Below are 25,318 nucleotides of genomic sequence, written 5' to 3'. Positions count from 1 at the left end.
TTTCTACCTACCTACCTCTCTAGTTAGCTTTCTATCTCTATAACTAGCTATCTATCTAGCAAAAACAGACATTAAGGTTCCCGTTATCAACAAAGGCCTGATTTGAAGAACTGATAGAGAATAGACAGAATAAAAGTTATCATATAGAAATTTCATGCTGTTGTAACACAAGGCCCGCAATGGAAGCACGAAAAATCTGGGGTCAATCTGAGGTGAACAAACACAGCTTGTTGAACTGTCATCTTCATGAAGGAGATCTGGCCTTGGGTGGAATTTAGGATTTGGTAAACTCCTTCGCAGTAAGAGCTCATTAGCTAGGTTACACATCGATCAGTTCGTGGAAAGACAAACCATTAAAATGTCTACGTTCTGTTGGTTTATGGATGTTGGTGCTTGACACATGGGATGTCCTATGGTTGTGGTATTCAAATCAAGAAGAGCGTGTTTTACTAATGGATCACTTCCATTTGCATATACTCGCAATAAATAGCTTGGTAGAGGTTGGGCGTCGGTCATGAAAGGCCGTAAAAGACAAACTTGCAAAGTCCGAGCGAACGTCTCGGAGAAGAACTCACGTGAACATGCGCCGAAAGCGTTTTCTCCTCCATTCGGCTATAAGGGCTGTGGATCCCGGTCATGGTCAGCTCGCCCAAACTCGGTCTCTGCAACGGACTCTCGGTGGTTGGCACCACCGCGGCGGCGGCGGCGGGTATGGCGGCGGTGTGACCCGGCAACAGGTTGCTAGGGAAGTCGAAAACGTGGCGTCGGTTGACGGGCCACTTGCCCTTCAGCACCGCCTCGCAGATGTTGTCCATGCGATTGATCATCACTCGATCCTGGAAGATGGATAAAAGCTTGATTTGTGGATGGATGGTGACGGTGTGTTTTCAAATAGCACAGGTGAAAATCAGCCAAAAAAAAGGAAATATAGTGATACCTCAGCTTACAAACGTTTTACTTTACGAACTTTCACCTTACGAACATTACATTTACGAGAATATGATCTTGGCACACAAACTAGTTTTCGGCGGACGGACCAAACCACACGGCGCCACGGTAGCTGGCGGACTAGTTTTCATGACCACCTTTCTTTGAGTGCAGACGTGGTTCGTTATCTAGTGGAGTACTTTTTTCTATTCTAGGACCGAAAAAGACCCCACCACAGGCTAGGGGACACAAAAGAAAATGACAGTCGAGCAGAAGAAGTAGACCATCGAAAACCACCAACGTTTGTGTGAATTAGCGTCCCAGTAGCAGTATGCTAAGTCGACCATTGCTACATGTGGCTAAGGGTGTTTGTGTGTTTTCTAAGCAACGGTCTCAGGCAATAGAAGAGGTTGAAAAACTTCTGTTGATTTGGATTAATGAAATGCAGCTATCAGGGGACAGTGTGAGTGAGGGTATTATCGCCGAGAAAGCACGGCAACTTCACTCGGATATCATCAAGAGGCAACGACATCAACGACCATCATAAAGGCCAATAAAACGACTTAATTATACAGTACAGTTAATTTTTTTCTTTACAATACAATATCACATTTATTATCCATAAAATAAGGTATATTATGTGTAGTTTTAAGGCTTATTTTGTAAAAAAAATTACGTTTTATGGGGATCTGGGAACGCATTATTCTCATTTTAATGGTTTCTTATGGGAAATAAATGTTTGGCAGACAAACTTTTCACCTTACACACACTTTCTGTGAACCAATTAAGTTCGTAAGCTGAGATATCACTGTACAATCAAACCTGGATTTGTTTTTAATCATAATCCGTTCCAGAAAACGGATTTGTTCGAAATTTCACACGACTAACCTTGGGCCACACGGTGAAGGCAAAGGTTCTGTCCTGCAAGGCCTGCAAGGCGTACATTTCCGGCAAGTCGTCGGGGCAAAAACCGTCCCTGGTTTCATCCCGAGCCGACGTGCTCAAAGATGCGATGCTCTCCTCGTCAAAGTTCTTCTGCTCAGACACGGTGCCCGCTAAAAAAAAAAGGAAAAGTTCTATTTTGAGCTAAATTAAAAGCAACTTGACAATTGCACACTGCAAGAATCCAAAGAAATGCACGGAAAATCTGATTAGACCCTCCACACCCTGCTCACCAACTTTTACAGCAAAAAAAAACAACTAAAAAGCTAAACAGTTAGCTAGCTATCTTGATCTTGATAGCTATCTATTAGGGATCTATTATATACAGTATTTACCTAGGTGGCTATCCCGATAGCTATCTATTGGCTCGCTAGCCAGCTTTCTTTCTATTTGAGTTGTTTCCGGATTGAGTGAACGCTGGCACGTGTGGCTGCCGCTGCTCACCAACAGAAAAAATATCCTATGACTGTAAAGTGACCTTGAGAGTTTTGAAAGGCGCTTATAAATGAAATGCATTATTATTATTATTATTATTATTATTAGCTATCTAGCTGGCTCAATAGCTATCTAGTAGTTATATAGCTGCCTAGCTAGCTGTCTATCTATTAGCTAGCTAACTAGCTGGCTATTTATTTTCTATCTGGCTAGCTTGCCAGCTATCGAGCTGGCTATTAGTTATGTGGCTACCTAGCTAGCTGTCTATCTATTAGCTAGCTAGCTTTCTTTATAATTGAGTGGTTTCCGGATTGAGTGAACGCTGGCGCGTATGGCTTGCCGCTGCTCACCTGCAGAAAAACTTAACCTGCGACCTTGAGAGTTTTGAAAGGCGCTTATAAATGAAATGTATTATTATTATGAATAAAAATGGATTTGGCAATTGTACTTTGGTATTGCGCAATCAAGTTAACTCCGCCCCCCCCCCCCCCCCACCTTCAGCCTGGGACGATTTCTCCGATTTGTCGTCTTCGTCCATCCTTTCGTCCTCTTCCGGACTTTTCTCTGCATCGGGGGACTTTGGAGACTTGTTGTCCACTCGGTCTTCGTCCTCCGTGGCGGCGTCGTGGCTAGTTTGTGCTTGAGGGTCTTCGGGGTCTTTCGATACCACCTCGGTTTCTTGTCCCGCGTCGTCTTTTACCGTCTCGCTCGTCTCTTTTTCGGCCTCGTCCAAGTGAGACGCCACGTCTTTAACCTCCACCTCCTCCATTTTTTCAGGCGATGCCGTTTTGGGCTCCTGGTCCTCGGGTTCCATCGCTACCCGAGCCGCTTCATCCTCCGTTTTCACCCGCGTTCCTTCCACCTCAACCACGCCGGCGGCCATTTCGGCAGAAACGGCAACGCCGGCCATCTCGGCGGGCGCCGCAAGAGCCGGCGGGCTACTATCGGCCGTCCCCGCGCCGCTTCTGAAAACCTCTCCGGCGCCGATCGGGTTCCCCCGCCGGGCGGTGAAACGGCGGCGGGCCTCCAGAAACGACAAGGCGGGATCGTTTTGGATGTGATAATCCGTTCGACTGACGCCGTGTTTGGAGGCGCCGTTCAGGAGGTCCTTATCGTGGCGGCCGCATTCCCACCAATCCGGCAGGTCTTGGGCGGGCTGGCAGAGTTTAAGGCGCTCGGAAAGAAGCGGATGGGGGACCACTTGCTCTCGGATACGCCGCAGCAATTCGATGCGGTAGAGCGTGCGCGAAGCGCGTTCCTCCGTGATGGGGTCGATGATCAGCGTCGGGTCGGGAAGTTCTGAGGAGGACAAAAAAAAAAAAAGGACAAGTAGGACAAAAAGCCCGATTGTTTTTCAAGACGACGGAAAAAAAAAATAAAATGGCGCCGTTCCCGAGCCGCCTCACCCGTGTCCGTTTTGACCTGCATGCGACAGACGCGTTTGCACATGGCCATGAAGGAATAGTAATATTTCTCCAGGCTTTCGTCCGTCTTTTTGTCCAGTCGGGCGAAGGCTCGGAATTGCGTCCAGTCGAATTTTTGACGTTGGGTGTCGAAGACGACGCCGAACGTGGACACCACGCGGTAAAAGTCGGCTTCCTCGCGGCGGGTCCATCTGGAGGGGAAACAAAGGCATGCAAATATGATACGTGTCACACAGCCTGACCGTATTTTAGGCAGTATAAGGCGCACCACCAATTAATGGTGGGGTTTCAAAATGTCCCCATGTACTGTATGTATAAGGCACCACGGACAATAAGGCACACACGTCAATGAATGAAAATTGTTTTCCAAAAATACCAGATTTTCCAGAGTATAAGGCGCACCCCCAATGAATGGTGTATCTTACATTTTTCCCTATATATATAAGGCACCCTGGACTATAAGGCGCACCTTCAATGAATGAAAAAAAGTTTTCAAAATATATTGTATTTTCCATTGTATAAGGCGCACCCCCAATGAATGGTGTGTTTTCAAAAATTCCCCCATATATAAGGTGCACCGGACTATAAGACACACCATCAATGAATAAAAATACTTATCCAAAAATACCGGATTTCATTTTTCCCTATATATATAAGGCACCCTGGACTATAAGGCGCACCTTCAATGAATGAAAACAAGATTTCCAAAAATATTGTACTTTCTAGAGCATAAGGCGCACCCCCAATGAATGGTGTGTTTTTAAATTCCCCCCATATATAAGGCGCACCGGACTATAAGGCACACCATCAATGAATAAAAAGAGTTTTCCAAAAATACAGGATTTTCCAGAGTATAAGGCGCACCCCCATTGAATGGTGGATTTCAAATTTTATTCCCCATATATAAGGCAAACCGGGCTAAAAGGCGCACCTCCAACGAATGAAAAAACATTTTCCAAATATACCGTATTTTCCCACGTGCAAGGCGCACCGGTGTATAAGGCGCACCACCAATGAATGATGTATTTTCAAAAAAAATCCATATATAAGGCGCCGCGGAATATAAAGTGCATCTCCAATGAATGAAAACAAGTTTTCCAAAAATACCGTATTTTTCAGAGTATAAGGCGCACCTCCAATGAATAATGTATTTTCAAACCCCCCCCCCCCATATATAAGGCGCACTGGACTATAAGGTGCACCATCAATGAATAAAAAAATACTTTTCCAAAAATACCGTATTTTCCAGAGTATAAGGCGCACCTCCAATGAATGGTGTGTTTTCAAAATTTCCCTCCCAATATAAGGCGCACCGGACTATAAGGCGCACTTTCAATGAATGAAAAAAATGTTTTCTAAATATACCGTATTTTACCATGTATAAGGCGCACAGGAGTATAAGGCGCACTCCCAACAAATGGTGTATTATCAAACGTTTTCCATATATAAGGCAAACCGGGCTAAAAGGCGCACCTCCAACGAATGAAAAAACATTTTCCAAATATACCGTATTTTCCCATATATAAGGCGCACCCCCAATGAATGTATTTTCAATTTTTTCCATATATAAGGCGCACCGGCGTATAAGGGGTGGTGCTGGGTGCGCCACAACAGTTGCGAAACCCGTTGTGGCTAAATATAACTTCAGGTGCACGGTCATCTTTTCAAGACAATCAAGGCTTTCGGGTGCGCGTTATACACGGGAAAATACGTCAATTTCACGTCTAAAAGTCTTTCACCTTTGTCTCCTTTCCTTATAGTACATGGCTCCATCCGTCATGAGGGCGCTTGCGTTCATCCCCGGCGACTCCTCGCTCATATATGGCCCACTTTTGGCAAAATAAGCACTTCCTCCTTGAGTGATGTACGACGATCCATCCGTCATGAACACCGTCGCCGGATCTTGGATATAGGCTCCGCCCCCTCCTCCCGACGCCGCCTCTGGAACCAACGCGATGTTCGGAAGGAAATCCCGGCGCCGCCTTCGCCGCCCGTCGGGCCGGTTGAGGGCCTCCTGGCGAAGTTGCTCTCTGCGGTTGGAACGCTGGTAGGCGGTGATGAGGCGGCGAAGGCGGGCCGTCAGAGCCGAGGCGGCCGGCCAATAGAGACGCTCGTTGGAGCAGGCGGAGCCTACGCCACCGTCGCCGGGCGCGCCTTGGCAGTTTTCATCTGATTTACCTTCAATGGGGGGGGGGAATATGTTGGTTTTGTTTACCCTTTTGGATAAAAAACATAAAAAAATAAATAAATGCTGATATATGTTATGATATAATACCTTCTGCTTCTCCTTCACCGATGTCATCCAGAGGAGAGTTGGTAAAGTCGTCCATTTCGTCCTTAAAAGGCATCCGAAGCGGCTTATATTCGGGATCTTCGTCCTCACTGTGGGAGGCATGCAAAGACTATCATCAGTCTTATTCCGGGTTGAGTGAATGTTGGCGCGTGTGGCTGCCGCTGCTCACCCTCAGAATTTTTTTTTTCTTCTGTGACTAGCTATTTAGCTGGCTGGCTACCTAACTACCTAGCTAGGTCTAGCAGGCTATCTATTAGCTATCTAGTTATCTAGCCAGCTAGCTGTTAGCTAGCTGCTACCAGCAAGAAATTTTCGTTCGCTGACGAAGCCTTTTGGATAAGATGCGAAACGTCCGACACCTTCAAAGAAGTACAGATGACGGCTTGAGGAAACCTTCTCATCGATGGACCACTCCTGAACGACAGAGCTTACACAGACTACAAGTAATTGTTCTTTTGTTGATTGTCGCCATTTTAGAAAATGTTAAAACATTTAGAAAATCACCATTTTCGAAAATTGGAAGGGTTCATTCAGTCAAGGACTCCTATCCAAATTTGCAGTTGCTATTTGAGCCTCTAGATGGCAGCACTTGGCACACGCAGGTAACAGCGCTACCGCCCAATGTATTCATTCTACATTCGGGCCAAATGTTGTGGGCCGGATGACAATTAACTACGGGCCGCATTTGGCCCCCGGGCCGCATTTTGGTTTTATATAAAAAAAAAAAAAATGCTTTTCCTTCAATGAGGGAAGAGTGTGCGAAAAAAGAGGAAGTGTGAGCAAAGACGAGCGTTTCCTTACCCTTCAACGCCATCTACCATCATATCGTTGCCCCTCTGCTCAGCGGCGATAGCCTTGGCGTCGGGCATCCCCACCCGCTCCAAAAAACACAGGCTGGGGTCGGCTCTCATGGAGTTATACTTTTCGTAGCCTGAAGGGGGAATGACACAGCGTCAATCGGCTCTCAATTCTTCAAAGCTAAATAAAATGCACGCAAACTACGCATTTGATCACAATGACAGAAACATAACCCCCGTCCAAAATCACTTTGCTCTTTACACAGATAAACAAAAAAAAAAAAACTGAATGAATACCCAACCTGCATTTACTCATATGTACCGTATTTTCCAGTGTATGAGGCGCACCGGCATATAAGGTGCATCAACAGTGTATGGTGTATTCTCAAACGTTTTTCCATATATAAGGCGCACTGGTGTATAAGACGCACCCCCCAACGAATGGTGTATTTTCAAACCCTTTCCGTATATAAGGCGCACTGGTGTATAAGACGCACCCCCCAACGAATGGTGTATTTTCAAACCCTTTCCGTATATAAGGCGCACTGGCATATAAGATGCACCCCAACAAATGGTGTATTTTCAAACTTTTCCCCCACATATATAAGGCGCACAGGTGTATAAGCCGCACCCCAACTAATGGTGTATTTTAAAACTTTTTCCATATATAAGGCGCACTGGCATATAAGGCGCACCCACAACAAACGGTGTATTTTCATTTTTTCCATATATAAGGAGCACCGATGTATAAGGCGCACCCACAACAAACGGTGTATTTTCATTTTTTCCCATATATAAGGCGCACCCACAACTAATGGTGTATTTTCATTTTTTTCCATATATAAGGCGCACCCACAACTAATGGTGTATTTTCATTTTTTTCCATATATAAGGCGCACCCACAACTAATGATGTATTTTCAATTTTGTCCATATATAAGGCGCACCCACAACAAATGGTGCATTTTCATTTTTTCCATATATAAGGCGCACCCACAATGAATGGTGTATTTTCATTTTTTTCCATATATAAGGCGCACCGGTATATATGGCGCACCCACAACGAATGGTGTATTTTAATTTTTTTCCATATATAAGGCGCACCCCCAACGAATAGTGTATTTTCAAACTTTTTTCCATATGAGGCGCACCCCCAACAAATGCTGTATTTTCAAACTTGTTCCCATATATAAGGCGCACCCCCAAGAAATGGTGTATTTTGAAACTTTTTTTCCATATATAAGATGCACCCCCAACGAAGGGTGTATTTTCAAACTTTCTCCATAGATAAGACGCAACGCTATATAAGACCCCCCAACAAACGGCGTATTGCCAAACTTTTTTCCATATAAAAGGCGCACTGGCGTATAAGGCGCACCCAAAACAAATGGTGTATTTTCAAACCTTTTCCATATATAAGACGCACCCACGTATAAGTGAGTCAATGATCAATGACGTTCGCGAACGAGCCCGTTCTTCTAGCAACAAAATGGCAGCCGACTGTTTTTGACCTCTATTCCCCGCCCCGTTTTCGGTTAAAGCCACGTGATTGGCCAAGAACACAGCAGTGAGGGGAGGTGGTTTAAACATGAAAGAGACAGGCACACGACAGACCGAGAGTGACAAAAATCGATTAAAATAACAGTGAAATTTGGACTCGTTTCAAATTTGATAGTTCAAAGGCAGAGTGTAGATTGCAAGGTTAAAATTCCCATCAATCAGGCTTCAAAAATAACCCGCACAAGCCATCTGTACACTTGATGCAAAAAGCTATCAATGCCAGCTAAACAGAACCTAATTGGATTGGATTGGAGCGGTCACTCCATTCCATCAAGTCCTCAACGACCATCACAAAGTTCAATAAAATGTCTTTATTATACAGTATAGTTTATTTGTTTAATTATAATACCATAGCACATTTATTACACATAAACTAAGGTATATTTCGTGTCGTTTTAAGGCTTAGAAAATTAGAAAATGATGTTTTATGGGGACCTGGGAACGGATTATTCTCATTTTAATGGTTACCTATGGGAAATTAATTTTTGGGACTCTGTCTGGGAACCAATTAAGTTCGTAAGCCAAGGTATCACTGTACACTAAAAAAAAGTGTCAGTAGTATAAGGTTTCTGACCGTGTTTGAAGACCCCAATGAGCAGGGATTTGTCCGCCTCGGTGTCCCACCAGTCTGTAGGGACCTCCGCGTGGAACGCTTGTGGAATCCACACATCCAACTCACTGTGGAAGAGAGAAAAGTGCATCAAGTTACTGATTTCTCAAGTCAAAATTAACTCATTCACTAATTCATTCGGGAATTTGAAAATATGACTGAGCAACATTCCCGAATTTCTTCGGGTTTTGTATTTTCTTGCTGGGGGTGCCGATAAAGCGCTGGTCAGACCTCTGGCTATGTTTTTCCCCTTCCACAAGGGGTCAGCATTTCCATTTGTTCCGGCTTCAGCTGTTGTGAAAGCGCTATATAAACCAATATGTATGTATTGCATTGTATTTTAGACATCTGCCCCCATTTCAAGCTCAGACAACTCCAGACCCATATAACTTAGGAATTAACTATTTTTTTTTTTTGATGAAAGAAGAGAGTCTACGGTTTCTTACGCGGAATTGAATGTTTATGTAGTCCTAAAACTCAATATTCTGCGGGTCCAGGAATTCGGGTGAAAATGACAAAAACCCTGGCACTGGAGTGGACACATTGTTGCACGTCTGGGAGTGAATGAGTTAAGCATGGAATTTGCTTATTTTAAAACATGCATATCAAAAATGAAAATGTATTACTAACTTTTATGTAACAGTTGAACAGAAGTAATTGTTCTTTTGTTGATTGTCGCCACTTTTGAATAGTTTTTACAAATTTTGAAAAGCGCCATTTTGGCAAATTGCGGGGCTCCTATACTTTTTGCTATATATTAGCTATCTCGCTAACTATCTATTACTTATATAGCTATCTACCTGGCTATCTTATTAGGTATCTATTGGCTATCCATTAGCTAGCTAGCTTTCTATCTATTTGAGTTACTTCTGGGTTGAGTGAAAACTGGCGCGTGTGACTGCCGCTGCTCACCCACAGAAAAACCTGTGACTGTAAAGTAACCTTAAGAGTTTTGAAAGGCGCTTATAAATTAAATGTATTATGATGATGATAATGATGATTATTTATTAGCATTATACAAATTTGCTGTTCCTAATTGAGCCTCTAGATGGCAGCATTTAGCACACGCAGGTAACAGCACTACCACCTAATGTACAGGTAACATCCGACTTACGACCAGCTCGAATTACAACCACCCGTACTTACGACCACGACCTCCAGACCCTATTTTTAAAATGTTATTATTAATTCTACGCCTGGCACCGCAACGCGCTAGCAGGCCGGCAACGCGTACAACAATTTTTGGCTAGCCAGCCAGCATCTCACTCTCGCACAGCAATCAACCATGTGATGGCACCAGAGGGGGCGGGGTTTGCAAGTCATTTAGCCTCCGAGTCTCTATTCAAGATTTTGAATGGATTTCGACTTACGACCATTTTGACTTACGACCGTTTGGTCGGAACGGATCTCAGTCGTAAGTCGGATGTTACCTGTGTTTGTTTTACATGTGGGCCGGACGTTATTGATTTTATGACAGAGGCTGTGGGCCGGATGAAAATTGACCATGGGCCGCATTTGGCCCCCGGGCCGCACTTTGGATATTATGGTCTAGCCTTTTCCTCTAGATATGAATGCGTTTACAATGTGTAGCATGTTTACTGTGTCTTGGTTACTTTCCCGTAGCCATGCGCGTGTTCCAAGTGAGAGAAAGCAAGAGCGGGCATAAGGGATGCCATGGTGCCAACATATGCCAAAGGGATTTAGCACGTCCGGATTGGCGCACCCTCGCGCGTGTTTTGCCAACATGCTGCTGTTCTCTGAGATAAGGCACAATTTCCCCGCGTTGTCACCCTCTGTTTCTCTTGCTTCCATTGTTTCGATCGCGTCTCCTTCCATAATCGAGGATTTTGTATTTTGGCATCTGCGAAGCGGGTCGCTCGGGAAGTATTGTCACATATTAGCCACCCGTGCTATCAATCGCGGCACCGGCTACGCTGTACAAAATCAAATAAATCAAAAAAGAATATTAAATAGGTTCAAATGGAGTATATGCAGTAATTAATAATAATATAATTATATAAACATAAACTTTCTATTTGCTACCTAGCTGGCTAGCTATCTAGCTAGCTCTCTATTTAATAATAATAATAATACATTTCATTTATAAGCGCCTTTCAAAACTCTCAAGGACACTTTACAATCACTGGATATTTTTTCTGCGGGTGAGCAGCGGCAGCGACACGCGCTAGCGTTCACTCAACCCGGATATATTTGCTATCTAGCTAGCTAGCTAGCTCTCTATTTGCGATATAGCTGGCTAGCTATCAGTCTAGCTAGCTATTAGCTATCGAGCTAGCTTTCTATCTATTTGAGTTACCTTCAGGTAGAGTGAACGCTGGAGTGTGTGTCTGCCACTGCTCACCCACAGAAAAACTAATAAAAGTAAAGTGACCTTGAGAATGAAATTAATTATTATTATGATTAATTATTATTAAAGAAACTAAAACTAAAAATAAAAATGATAATCATCCATTTCATTTCTAAGCACCTTTCAAAACTCTCAAGGTTACTTTTACAGTCACAGGATAAGTTTTTTTCTGTGGGTGAGCAGCGGCAGGCACACGCGCCAGCGTTTACTCAACCCCAAAGTAACTCAAATAGATAGCAAGCTAGCTAGCGAATAGATAGCTAATAGCTAGTGAATAGATAGCAAATAGCTAGCGAATAGATAGTTATTAGCTAGCGAATAGATAGCTAATAGCTAGAAAATAGCTGGGGAAAGCTATTAGCTAGCGAGTAGATAGCTAATAAAATAAAATGTATGATGAGGAGAAGGAAGGTGCAGTAAAAAAATAATAGTAATATATGATGATAAAAGAGAAGGAGGATGAGTGTAGAATCCAGGATGGCGATCAGAGAGCAAAAGATTGACGACGGAATGTCAATTGATAAGTGGCTCATCGAAACCGAAACGGGTGAAAAAAATAACATGCAATTTACAGAGGTCTCGTTTCAGAAACGGAAGCTGCCAAGAAGGTCACTCCAAGAGACAAAAATACACTCGAGTAATAATTCATGTTGCGGTCATAAATAACCCTTTGGCAGCCTTACTGTCAAGATGCCTCCACAGACCATAATCTGCCGTTTCAATTTTCTCATCAGATATGTGACCGCAACTAATCCAGAACAAAGTGGATTTCATTTTGCAATGACTCGAATTCATTATAAATATGAAAAATCTCCTCCCCGATGAGAAGAAAGGCTGATGTGGAACGGTCGCGGCTTGGAATTGAAGCGGATTGACGTGGAACGGGAGATGTGAGACAATCTCTTTTGGTCAATGGATGCTACGGCTTCGTGTTTGCTTTGAAAAACTTAGCATGTAGCAAACAAGCACATTTCATCATGATGTCCCTGTTCCACTGGTGAAAAGGACGATTTGATCCTCTCCTATTTCATCTAGAACAGATTCATACAACCAAGAGGGTGCAAAAAGTGTTCACGATTGAATGATTGTCTGTGTCTTGTCATATTACAGGTAACATCCGATTTACGACCGAGTTCCGTTCCGACCAAACGGTCGTAAATTGAAATGGTCGTAAGTTGAAATCCATTCAAAATGTTGAATAGAGACTCGGAGGCTAAATGTCGTAAGTCGAGCCGGTTGTAAATCGGATGTTACCTGTACTTGTTATTTTGTTTTTGACTTCAAGATGGCGCCGCGTGAGTGGCTACCTTTACAGCAGCTCCTGTATTTTGTTTTTGCTGCTGTTAAAATGTCAAATAAAGGCTCATCTCATCTAATCTACATCCAATGGAATTAGCACGGCTAGCCGCCCGATATATTTCATGATGCTAACGAGGATTTATAAATGTGACACCATGAAGACAACTTTATTTATATAAATTCAAGAGTGCTTTTCAATCAATTTAAAAGGGTACCAACCTGCCGTCGGCTCCATCCAGAATGCGCTCTGCTTGATCGCCGATGACTTCCTGTCTCAGGTAATACAGCATTCTCACCCTTAGCAACACCCTAACAGACACGAGGGGGAGGGGGTTTACCACAAAATGGTCGTCAAAGATTGCCCTCTCCCTCCCACACACCCCAACCGACCTGCTAAGTAGGTCGCTGCTAGCTAGGTTGCTAGCTAGCGACCTAGCTAGCTAGTTAGCAACCAAGCTAGCTAGCTAGCGAGCAAGCTAACTAGCAACCAAGCTAGCTAGTGAGTGAGTTAGCTAGCTAGCTCTCTTTCTATTCAGCTAACAGGCTAATCCATTACATTACAGTTAAAATCAAGGCCCACGAAATTCCACGATGCTTGCTAATTGTTTCATAATAAACAATAAAGACAGTGAGACCTCAACTTACAAACACCTTATCTTACAAACTTTTCGTCTTACAAACTTCAAATTTCTGAAAATTAAACCTTATAATAAGCACTATTTTCATAATACACACCCACCACGGCTGGCGGAGTGATCTTCGGCGGAAGCACACGACCGAACAGCACCAGAGGTTAAGTTACCAACAGTCCTTATGGAAGGTGACTCTCCTTCCATGAGCCATCAACGACCATCAAAAAGGTCAATAAAACTTTATTTTACAGCACAGTTTATTTCTTTAATTACAGTCGTCATGCAATGCGCCTCTCTTTCCAAACAGCAATTCCCTTTGACCTCCAACGCCATTCCATCAAGCTATCAATGACCATCACAAATGCAAATAAAATGACTTTATGATACAATGCAGTGTATTTCTTTCATTACAATACAATAGCACATTTATTATACATAGAATAAGGTATGTTGTGTGTAGTTTAAGGCTTAATTAGTTGAAAAGTATATTTTATGGAAAACCGGGAACGGATTATTCCCATTTTAATGGTTTCCTATGGGAAAAATTTTTTCGAGATACACACTTTTCGCCTTACACACTCTCTCTGGGAACCAATTAAGTTCGTAAGTTGAGGTCTCACTGTAAATGGCTAATAGCAGAGCCGTGGTTGCGGTGAGCGAATGGGGAAAAAATGAACAGAGGACAAAGTTGCAGCATGGTGGGGGGGGGGGAAGGGCATAAAGGAAGTAACATGATCCTAATTCCGTAGAGCGAGCGAGTGTACGTGCGCACCAATAGCATCGCAAGTAGCAGCACGTGCGCGTGCGGGTGTTTGCTGGCAGCCTCTCTATGCTCATCCATCAATGTGCCAGGCCTGATTAGCCACACGACACTTTTGCTCCAGCCTAGCAGATGGCACCACATAATCACCCCCCACCGAATTCGCGCGCGGGTATACACGCACGTACATATATTGCATATAATCTGTGGGTGTATGCGAGTACACCTTTCACCGACTTCCAACAGGTTTTGCCTGCCTTGCCTGTCACATGGCCACGTTAGGTGCGTACTTTTGCAGAGATGTTGATAAAGTTAAAGTAAACTAATACCTCAGTTTACGAACGCTTTAGTTTACAAACTTTTCGCTTTACAGACAGTAAATTCGCCAGAATATAATCTTGGCATACGAACTAGTTTTCAGCAAATGAACCAAATCAAATAGGTAGCCATCTATATGGCTACCTAACTAGCTATCTATTTGCTATCTATAAGCTATCTATTAGCCAGCTAATCTCGTTATCTAGCTATCTGTCTAGCTGGCTACCTTGCTCCATTTCTAATTGATATCTATACTAGCTATCTAGCTGGCTACCTAACTAGCTATCTATTTGCTACCTATTAGCTAGCTAGCTAGCTATCTATCAGTTATCTATTAGCTAGTTTATCCCACTATCTAGCTAGCGGGCTACCTTGCTACATATCTATTTGATATCTATTTGCTAACTAGCTATCTAGCTGGCGACCTAACTAGCTATCTATTTGCTATCTATTAGCCAGCTAATCTTATTATCTAGCTATCTATCTAGCTGGCTACCTTGCTCCATTTCTAATTGATATCTATACTAGCTATCTAGCTGGCTACCTAACTAGCTATCTATTTGCTACCTATTAGCTATCTAGCTAGCTACTTATCTATCAGTTATCTATTAGCTAGTTTATCCCACTATCTAGCTAGCGGGCTACCTTGCTACATATCTATTTGATATCTATTTGCTAACTAGCTATCTAGCTGGCGACCTAACTAGCTATCTATTTGCTATCTATCTAGCTATCTATTAGTTATCTATTAGCCAGCTAATCTCGTTATCTAGCTATCTATCTAGCTGGCTACCATGCTCCATTTCTAATTGATATCTATACTAGCCATCTAGCTGGCTATCTAACTAGCTATCTATTTGCTATCTAGCTAGCTAGTTATCTATTAGCTAGTTTATCCCACTATCTAGCTAGCGGGCTACCTTGCTACATATCTATTTGATATCTATTTGCTAACTAGCTATCAAGCTGGCGACCTAACTAGCTATCTATTTGCTATCTATATGCTATCTATCTAGCTATCTATTAGTTATCTATTAGCCAGCTAATCTCGTTATCTAGCTGGCTACCATGCTCCATTTCTAATTGATATCTATACTAGCCATCTAGCTGGCTACCTAACTAGCTATCTATTTGCTACATATTAGCTATCTAGTTCGCTAGTTATCTATCAGTTATCTATTAGCTAGTTTATCCCATTATCTAGCTAGCGGGCTACATTGCTACATATCTATTTGATATCTATTTGCTAACTAGCTATCTAGCTGGCGACCTAACTAGCTATCTATTTGCTATCTATAAGCTATCTATTAGCCAGCTAATCTCGTTATCTAGCTATCTATCTAGCTGACTACCTTGCTCCATTTCTAATTGATATCTATACTAGCTATCTAGCTGGCTACCTAACTAGCTATCTATTTGCTACCTATTAGCTAGCTAGCTAGCTATCTATCAGTTATCTATTAGCTAGTTTATCCCACTATCTAGCTAGCGGGCTACCTTGCTACATATCTATTTGATATCTATTTGCTAACTAGCTATCTAGCTGGCGACCTAACTAGCTATCTATTTGCTATCTATCTAGCTATCTATTAGTTATCTATTAGCCAGCTAATCTCGTTATCTAGCTATCTATCTAGCTGGCTACCATGCTCCATTTCTAATTGATATCTATACTAGCCATCTAGCTGGCTATCTAACTAGCTATCTATTTGCTATCTAGCTAGCTAGTTATCTATTAGCTAGTTTATCCCACTATCTAGCTAGCGGGCTACCTTGCTACATATCTATTTGATATCTATTTGCTAACTAGCTATCAAGCTGGCGACCTAACTAGCTATCTATTTGCTATCTATATGCTATCTATCTAGCTATCTATTAGTTATCTATTAGCCAGCTAATCTCGTTATCTAGCTGGCTACCATGCTCCATTTCTAATTGATATCTATACTAGCCATCTAGCTGGCTACCTAACTAGCTATCTATTTGCTACATATTAGCTATCTAGTTCGCTAGTTATCTATCAGTTATCTATTAGCTAGTTTATCCCATTATCTAGCTAGCGGGCTACATTGCTACATATCTATTTGATATCTATTTGCTAACTAGCTATCTAGCTGGCGACCTAACTAGCTATCTATTTGCTATCTATAAGCTATCTATTAGCCAGCTAATCTCGTTATCTAGCTATCTATCTAGCTGACTACCTTGCTCCATTTCTAATTGATATCTATACTAGCTATCTAGCTGGCTACCTAACTAGCTATCTATTTGCTACCTATTAGCTAGCTAGCTAGCTATCTATCAGTTATCTATTAGCTAGTTTATCCCACTATCTAGCTAGCGGGCTACCTTGCTACATATCTATTTGATATCTATTTGCTAACTAGCTATCTAGCTGGCGACCTAACTAGCTATCTATTTGCTATCTATCTAGCTATCTATTAGTTATCTATTAGCCAGCTAATCTCGTTATCTAGCTATCTATCTAGCTGGCTACCATGCTCCATTTCTAATTGATATCTATACTAGCCATCTAGCTGGCTATCTAACTAGCTATCTATTTGCTATCTAGCTAGCTAGTTATCTATTAGCTAGTTTATCCCACTATCTAGCTAGCGGGCTACCTTGCTACATATCTATTTGATATCTATTTGCTAACTAGCTATCAAGCTGGCGACCTAACTAGCTATCTATTTGCTATCTATATGCTATCTATCTAGCTATCTATTAGTTATCTATTAGCCAGCTAATCTCGTTATCTAGCTGGCTACCATGCTCCATTTCTAATTGATATCTATACTAGCCATCTAGCTGGCTACCTAACTAGCTATCTATTTGCTACATATTAGCTATCTAGTTCGCTAGTTATCTATCAGTTATCTATTAGCTAGTTTATCCCATTATCTAGCTAGCGGGCTACATTGCTACATATCTATTTGATATCTATTTGCTAACTAGCTATCTAGCTGGCGACCTAACTAGCTATCTATTTGCTATCTATAAGCTATCTATTAGCCAGCTAATCTCGTTATCTAGCTATCTATCTAGCTGGCTACCTTGCTCCATTTTCTAATTGATATCTATACTGAGTTGAAAAGTGGCGCTAGTGGCTGTCAAAACGTGTAAAAGGGCGGGGCCTAGATGCATCCCTGAAGAAGCCTAGCTAGTGGACAAACGCTCGCAATAATTTTTGAACGCGGGTAAAAGGCCTTTTTCCGCTATCAGATATGACGCACGTTTGTGAAAACCGGAAAAACAGGCGGTTGGATAGCGGAAAACGTGGGCCAACACCCGTCACCTACTTGTTACAGTGATGCTTCAAGTGTCGCTTGTAGCTATCCTCTTGTAGGAGATGGTCGGGATTACAGCTAGCCAGCCAATCAGCTCTTGGCGACTGCGGGGCTGGCGGGGCAGTGAGTTTGCCCTTTTTTCCCTTTCTGCCTCGAGGCACTGGTGTTGACAGACCTGGTGAAAAAAAGAGGGGGAAACGGGAAGAAGCTAAGCTAGGTGTGTCCAAAGTGCGGGTTGGGGGCCAAATCCGGCCCCCGGTCGACTTTCATCCGGCCCGCGTCATGAAATCAATAAATACCTGTCAACTTTGGCTAATAACGGCCGTTATAAATTATGCTAATAATAATAATAATAAAAACAATAACAATAATAATAATACATTTCATTTAGAAGCGCCTTTCAAAACTCTCAAGGTCACTTTGCAGTCACAGAATAGGTGGGTGAGCGGTGGCAGCCACACGCGCCAGCATTCACTCAACCTGGAAGTAACTCAAATAGATAGAAAGCTAGCTAGCATGCCAATTGATAGCTAATAGCTAGCAAGCTAGATAGCTAGCCAGCCAGCTAGATAGCTATATAGGCAAGAGATAGCAAGCTAGATAGCCGGCCAGGGAGCTAATAGATAGCAAATAGCTATCTAGCGAGATAGCTACCATAAACGCAACTCATAACATGCTAGCTTATATACGGCGCACGGTTACCGGAGTGGTTGCTCAATGTCTTGGTGGTTCCATCTTCACTTGGGGTGATGAGATCCCAGATGAAGCTTTTGATGTTCTCGTCGCCGCGGTAATGCAACAGACAGTATGCGAGCAGCGCCCGGCAGATCGTCTCCACGTCGGCCTCCTTCAGGGGGCGCTTGAAGCGGCCGTGAGCCAGGATGTCACTCCATCTGCCCCAACTTGATAACAGAAAAAAAAGTCAGCATTTCATACATTGAAAAACAGTCAAATCTGGGTTTTCTACCATAATCCGTTCCAGAAAGCCATTCGAAAACTGGCCTGGTTGAAAACTGAAACATTTCCCATAATAATGTAATCAATTTGCTTATGCGGTTGAGGACAACTTGATGAAGACGGCTCTCAGCGACTTGCTATGTTTTTGTAACCAGGCCTGTTAGCGAATGCTAACGTATTTCTTCCGTGTCCCAGTGACTTGCTATGTTTTTGTAACCAGATCCGCTAGCTAGTGCTAACGTGTTGCTGCTGTGTGACTGTCGTGTCTCAGCGACCTTTACTGGCTTGTTTTTTTGTAACCAGGCCTGTTAGCGTTTGCTAACGTAGGCCTGTTAGCGAGTGCTAACGTATTTCTTTCAAGTCTCACTGACTTGCTAAGTTTTTGGACCCAGACCTGCTAGCTAGTGCTAACGTGTTGCAGCTGTGTGACTGCCGTGTCTATTTGAATCATATTCATAACTGGATGAGTAACAAGAAAGCATCTTCTCCGAATCTGAACTCTCTGAAGTCATTGTTTTGATTCTGGAGCAAGGCAGTTTGTGAAGGAGTATCCTGACGTGACGTCACGAACAAGGGGGGCGGGACTTTCTGATTCCGCCCAGTTTCAAGCGCATTTTGTGGCAGTTTTGGGACACTTGAAGTAATTTTTATTGGTGTTTTGACTAAAAATATCAGCCTGCGTGTTTGGGGTATTTTAGATGCTATCAAACGTTTTTCTGACGTAAGTTAGGAAACAACAAAATTGTGTCGGTTGTCCTTTAAGAATACTGTATGTAGGGCAGTTTTTTCCCCCCAGCTGTAAGATGTGTTGGGGGGGGGGGGACCACTCCACTGTTACATTTCAGTGTTTCCTGAACCATGTGAGCTGACCTTACTTTGGATTTTGTACAAGTGAGCGAGATTGACATGAAGGACGGGAAAAGGCGACAAGCATCCATCCGCGAGCAGGACAGCGCCAAGTAAGACACTTTTTTTTCTCGTGTCCTACAGCCTCAGGCAACAAGGCTAGACTGGAACAATAACAATGGCCGCGTTTTGCTAGCGCGCCACCGTTGGTCCTCACGTCAAGTCAGCCATGAAAATGGACATTCTGGCTGGCTATCTATTAGTTATATAGCTAGTTGTCGAGCTGGCGATCTATTAGCTAACTGGCCGGCTAGCTAGCTATTAGTTGTATAGCTAGTTGTCTAGCTGGCTATCTATTAGCTAACTGGTCGGCTAGCTAGCTGTCTATTAGTTGTATAGCTAGTTGTCTAGCTGGCTATGTATTGGCTATCTATTAGCTAACTGGCTGGCTAGCTCGCTATCTATTAGTTATACAGCAAATTGTCAAGCTGGCTATCTATTTACTATCTATTAGCTAACTGGCCGGCTAGCTAGCTATCTGGCTGATTATCTATTAGTTAAATAGCTAGTTGTCGAGCTGGCTATCTATTGGCTATCTATTAGGTAACTGGCCGGCTAGCTAGCTATCTGGCTGATTATCTATTAGTTAAATAGCTAGTTGTCGAGCTGTCTATCTATTTGCTATCTATTAGGTAACTGGCCGGCTAGCTAGCTATCTGGCTGATTATCTATTAGTTAAATAGCTAGTTGTCGAGCTGGCTATCTATTGGCTATCTATTAGCTCTCTATTAGCTATATAATAGCTATCTATTAGCGAAATGGTTGGCTAGCTAGCTATCTGGCTATCTATAAGTTGTATAGCTAGTTGTCTAGCTGGCTATCTGGCTAGGTATCTATTAGCTATCTACGTGCTATATCTATTTGCTATTTATTAGCAAACTAGCCAGCTAGCTAGCGATCTGGCTGGCTATCTATTAGTTATCACTTCCGGGTTGAGTGAACGCTGGCGCTTGTGGCTGCCATTGCTCACCCACAGAAAAACTTCTCTGTGACTGTAAAGTGACCTTGAGAGTTTTGAAAGGCGCTTAGAAATCAAACGTATTATTATTATTAAATGGGACAATTTGAAAGTTTGGTTGGGACTTTAGCAAGCATCATTGAATTTCACCAGTTTGATTAGCTTTTGCGGGCCGAATAAAATGACGTAATGGACCAGATTTGGCCCCCGGGCCGCAACTTTGACACCATTGATGTAGACAAACTATTTCTTCAAGCAGGTCCAAATAATAATAATAATAATAATAAAAATATGTCAATCTCTTGCAGACGCATTTGCAGACCACGCGATATGACATAGCGGAACGTATTTAGCCCGCGAGCGTCAAGTTTGACACCCGAGCTCTGGATGATTTATCCCACACCCCAATCTAAGTGATCCATTTCCATTCCATCGTCACATTGGTAAACCCAGACATTTGCCGCGAAAGTTGAACCAACCCATAGACGAGCAGGTTCTTCTCCACCCTGAAGCACTCCGATCGGGGGTAACCCTGGACTTTGTCTTGGGGTCGTCGCGGTTTGGACACGGGTCTGCTGGGTTCGTCGTCTTCGCTCTCCAATTCCGAGAACTCCATCATCTCGTCTTCTTTCACGCTGCTGTAGTGACGCGTCTGCTTTCTTACTCTTGGCGTGTCAATGACCAGGGTGTTCTGGGTCAATAAAAAGAAAAATGGAACGGGATATGACATCAAAAGACCCAGTGGGGGAAAAAAAATAACTTGGCATGTGCCAGACGTGAATACATGAGCCGTATTGCATTTAGCTGGCTAGCAATCTAGCTATCTACCTATTAGCTATATATCTAGCTATCTAATAGCTATATATTGGCTAGCTAGCTTTTGATCTATTTGCGTTACTTCCGGGTTGAGTGAACGCTAGCGCGTGTGGCTGCCGCAGCTCACCCACAGAAAAACTTATCCTGTGACTGTAAAGTGATCTTGAGAGTTTTGAAAGGTGCTTATGCATGAAACTGTAAAACATTGTTATTGACGGAAAGAAAATGGCTTTTTTTCCAGGAAATATATTAGCTAGCTAGTTAGCTAATTTCTATGCACCTTTCAAAACTCTGTTTACACATTCACATATTTATTTATTTAGAAATGTATTTATAAAATGTATTTATAAAATTTGTCTTATTTTTAATTACTCTTAATTCATGTATGTATTTGATTACACATTCCTACACATTTTTTTTTTTGCTACTTCTATATCGTGAAGCAAAAATAATAATAATATACCCTTCCGTTGATGGCATCCAGATCCAGTTCTGCCTTCTTGGCCCATTTCTGCCAAAAATCAGGATCCTCCAGAGAAATGTCGGTTCTGTTACCGGGAGCGACAAAACTGGCCTATGGAGGAGATGGCAGAAAAGTTAAAGGACAACCGGCGCCTTAGGACAAGTTGTGTCCATAATTTGTAAAATGTCTTCAAATGACTTCTACTGAGCGTATTTGACAAAGATTCCACCGCATATAGTTATATTTTATGTTTAAAGACTCGCACTGAATATTCCGGAAGTCTTGTTTTTGAGTTGGTGACGAGTCCTCACGTGACGTCACTGAAGGAACGCCCCTGACCGAAAAAAGGACGCACTGGAGCAGTCCTTTCATGGCGTCAATGCATTTTGCGGTACTTTGTTTGGTCTGAAAACTTCGTGTTGCACCAAAAAGAGGCAGAAGAGGGTGACAAAGCTCCGTGTAAGGAATTAATCAGCCTGTGGAAACGAGCTGATTAATTCCTTACACGGAGCTTTGTCGCCATTTTCTGCCTCTTTTTTGGTGCAACCCCCCCACCCTATTGCCTCAAAATGGCACGGAATAAATTTTTTAATCGATTGCAAACATGTGTGCTTTCCTCTTCAGAACTATTTGAATCATATCCATAACTGGATGAGTAACAAGAAAGCATCTTCTCCCAATCTGAAGCCATTGTTTTGATTCTGGAGCAAGGCAAGACGTCTTGGGGTGACACCACGAACAAGGAGGCGGGACCTTCTGAAACTGGCCACTTCCGGTTTCAATTTGAAGTCGTTTTTAGACACTTGAAGTCATTTTTATTGATGTTTTGCATTTGAATAAAAATATCATACTGCGGGTTTTGGGTATTTTAGATGCTATAAAACGTTTTTCTGATGTCAGTTAGGAAACAAAAAAGTGGTGTCGGTTGTCCTTTAAGCGACGATAATCATCAAAGGAGATATTTACAGTTTGGTACGAATTGTGAGTAAAATCGGTGACCTTGGCGAAAGTTGAGCCTTTTCCCTCCGACTCGATGGTGATGGTGTGCGTCCGCCTCTGAAGGATTTGGTCAATGTCTTCTTCACAGAATTTGGAGCCTTCATCCTCCTCATCCATGAGAGCTCCGTACGCTCCTTTTCTCAGCAGGTCTTCAATTTCTTTCTTGGACAATTGCTGAACCTGCGAAGGAAAAAAAAATATAGAAGCTTTGTTAGTGCACAAAAAAATGATGCGCGATAATCTGAAAATGGCGCCGTCCCATTTAAAGAATCTCCAATACGAAATCCAAAATGGCGCCCAAGTAGGCGCCATCTTGGACGAGCTTTGCTTTTTTTTCTGTTGTTTTTGTGTTTTCTTTTGTCATGCGTCGTGTGGAATGGATACGGAATTTTCTGCATTTTTGACATTCATCAAGGTGCTGAGCGGTCGCGCCTTTGCAGCAGCACGAATAGGCCAGCACCGTTTTTGATCGGGAGGAATGTCGGTGCCATTTGACTGTCATCGCCGGAAAGCTCCAAGGCTATTGTGCTTTTTTTTGCGCCTGTAATTGCAGTATTTTCACAGCCTCGCTTTGCTCAGCGGAAAGGTCGGTGCTGTTGGAACTGTGTCGTGGCTTGGAATTGAAGCGGATTTACGCAGGTAATGTGCGACAATATCTTTTCAGTCAATGGATGCTGTTTTTGCTTTCAACGTTTAGCTTGAAGCAGACGTGCACATTCCACTATGACGTCCCGGATCCACTGGTGAAAAGGATGCTTTGGAACTTACCCCGCTGTTGGCATTCTCACGGCCACTCATGCTTTGGAGGACCGCCTTGTCAAGACCCAGTTTTAGACTGGCCTTGTCAAACATTTCCCTCTCGTAACTGTTTCTGGTGATGAGCCGATAGATTTTTACAGCTTTGGACTGACCGATACGATGACATCTCGCTTGGGCCTGAAAAGAAAAAAACAGAATGGAGATGCAGTGATACCTTGGCTTACGAACTTAATTGGTTCCCAGAGTGTGTAAGACAAAAAGTGTGTATCCCAAAAATTAATTTACCATAGGAAACCATTAAAATAAGAATAATCCGTTCCCAGGTCTCCATAAAACATCATTTTAAACTAAATAAGCCTTAAAACTACACACAATATACCTTATTTTATGTATAATAAATGTGCAATGGTATTATAATGAAAGAAATAAACTGTACAGTATAATAAAGTTGTTTTATTTATCTTTGTGATGGTCGTTGATGGCTTGATGGAATGGAGTGGCCGGTTTCATCAGCATTAAACACTTGATGAGGAACGTAATCTTTCACCATCTTGGGGAATGATCCCTTCTAGGTGCTTTCTCTGCGATCATTTTATCTAGTTCCTCATCAATTGTGTTCTGTATAGCTGGGTTGGTAGCATTTTGCATCAAGGGTACAGATGGCTTGTGCGGGTTGTTTGTGGAGCCTGATTGATGGGATATTTTAACCTTGCAGTCTACACTCTGCCTTTGAACTATTAAAGTTGAAACTTTGTCACTGTCGTCTGCCTGTCTCTTTAACGTTTAAACCACCCCTCTTCACTGCTGCGTTCTTGACCAATCACATGGCTTTAACTGAAGACTGGGGGCGGGGAATAGAGGACAAAAACAGTCGGCTGCCATTTTGTTGTTAGCAGAACGACACATTACTCATTGAGGCAGCTCTGTGTGTATTCCGAAAAAAGTTTGTATGCCAAGGTAAAATGTTCATAAATTTAACGTTCGTAAACAGAAAAGTTCGTAAACCGAGGTATCACTGTACCACAATTTGGTAGTGCGAGACCGCGGATGATCAAGAAATCCGTACCTGCAGGTCATTCTGAGGGTTCCAATCCGAATCAAAAATGATGCAAGTATCAGCTGCCGTCAGATTGATGCCCAGTCCGCCGGCTCTCGTGCAAAGCAGGAAGACGAAACGGTCAGAATCCGGTCTGGAAAAGCGGTCGATGGCCGCCTGTCGCAGATTTCCGCGAACTCTGCCGTCAATGCGCTCGTACGGGTAACTGGACGGTAACATTTAACCACGCGTGTTAATCATGATCAAGTTCTTGAAACGGACGGACACCCATGAAAAAAACCCACGATCCTTTCTCACCGTTTCTGGATGAGATAATCCTCCAAAATGTCCAAACAGCGAACCATCTGACTAAAAACCAGGACTCTGTGACCGCCGGCCTTCAGTTTCGGTAGAAGTTTGTCGATTAGCACTAGCTTGCCAGCAGCGTGGACCATTGCTTGGAGGGGCATATCGGGCATGTCTGTTCCACTGTGCGAATCCCGAAACTCCTCGATGATCTTCTCTTCCGCTCCTGAGTTGGAGGACAAACGAGCAAAAAACAAAATACAGCGATTACAAGGCTTCCGAACTAAATTTGTTCCCAGAAAGTGTGTCTAAGGCAAAAAGTGTGTCTTCCAAACATTCATTTCCCATAGGAAACCATTAAAATGAGAATAATCCGTTCCCAGGTCCCCATAAAACATGATTTTCAAGTAAATAAGCCTTAAAACTACACACAACATACCTTATTTTATGTATAATAAATATCC

At 42.8% G+C, this 25,318-nt stretch overlaps 1 protein-coding gene across 3 annotated transcripts in view; it reads right to left on the bottom strand.

The window, feature by feature from the left end:
- The window catches only part of chd7 (chromodomain helicase DNA binding protein 7), a 79,860-nt gene that overhangs the window by 8,446 nt on the left and 46,096 nt on the right, over positions 1-25,318 (bottom strand). For all 3 annotated transcript variants that reach the window (XM_089007863.1, XM_089007864.1, XM_089007865.1), the window contains exons 17-33: positions 24,867-25,080; positions 24,579-24,774; positions 23,522-23,689; positions 22,754-22,933; positions 21,755-21,865; positions 20,955-21,166; positions 18,357-18,556; positions 17,667-17,829; positions 12,874-12,963; positions 8,952-9,055; positions 6,823-6,952; positions 6,004-6,110; positions 5,468-5,906; positions 3,711-3,919; positions 2,800-3,603; positions 1,816-1,982; positions 576-836 (exon numbers count right to left, since the gene is read on the bottom strand). In XM_089007863.1, coding sequence (XP_088863989.1) covers positions 576-836; positions 1,816-1,982; positions 2,800-3,603; positions 3,711-3,919; positions 5,468-5,906; positions 6,004-6,110; positions 6,823-6,952; positions 8,952-9,055; positions 12,874-12,963; positions 17,667-17,829; positions 18,357-18,556; positions 20,955-21,166; positions 21,755-21,865; positions 22,754-22,933; positions 23,522-23,689; positions 24,579-24,774; positions 24,867-25,080 — 3,755 coding nt within the window. The remainder of the gene's footprint in view (positions 1-575; positions 837-1,815; positions 1,983-2,799; positions 3,604-3,710; positions 3,920-5,467; positions 5,907-6,003; positions 6,111-6,822; positions 6,953-8,951; positions 9,056-12,873; positions 12,964-17,666; positions 17,830-18,356; positions 18,557-20,954; positions 21,167-21,754; positions 21,866-22,753; positions 22,934-23,521; positions 23,690-24,578; positions 24,775-24,866; positions 25,081-25,318) is intronic.

This window comes from Hippocampus bargibanti, linkage group LG11 (genome assembly GCF_051943395.1).
Source record: "Hippocampus bargibanti isolate YZ-2025 linkage group LG11, ASM5194339v1, whole genome shotgun sequence".
NCBI lineage: Eukaryota > Metazoa > Chordata > Actinopteri > Syngnathiformes > Syngnathidae > Hippocampus > Hippocampus bargibanti.
The sequence above is the reverse complement of the archived record's forward strand: the minus strand, read 5'-3'. Positions and strand labels throughout refer to the sequence as shown.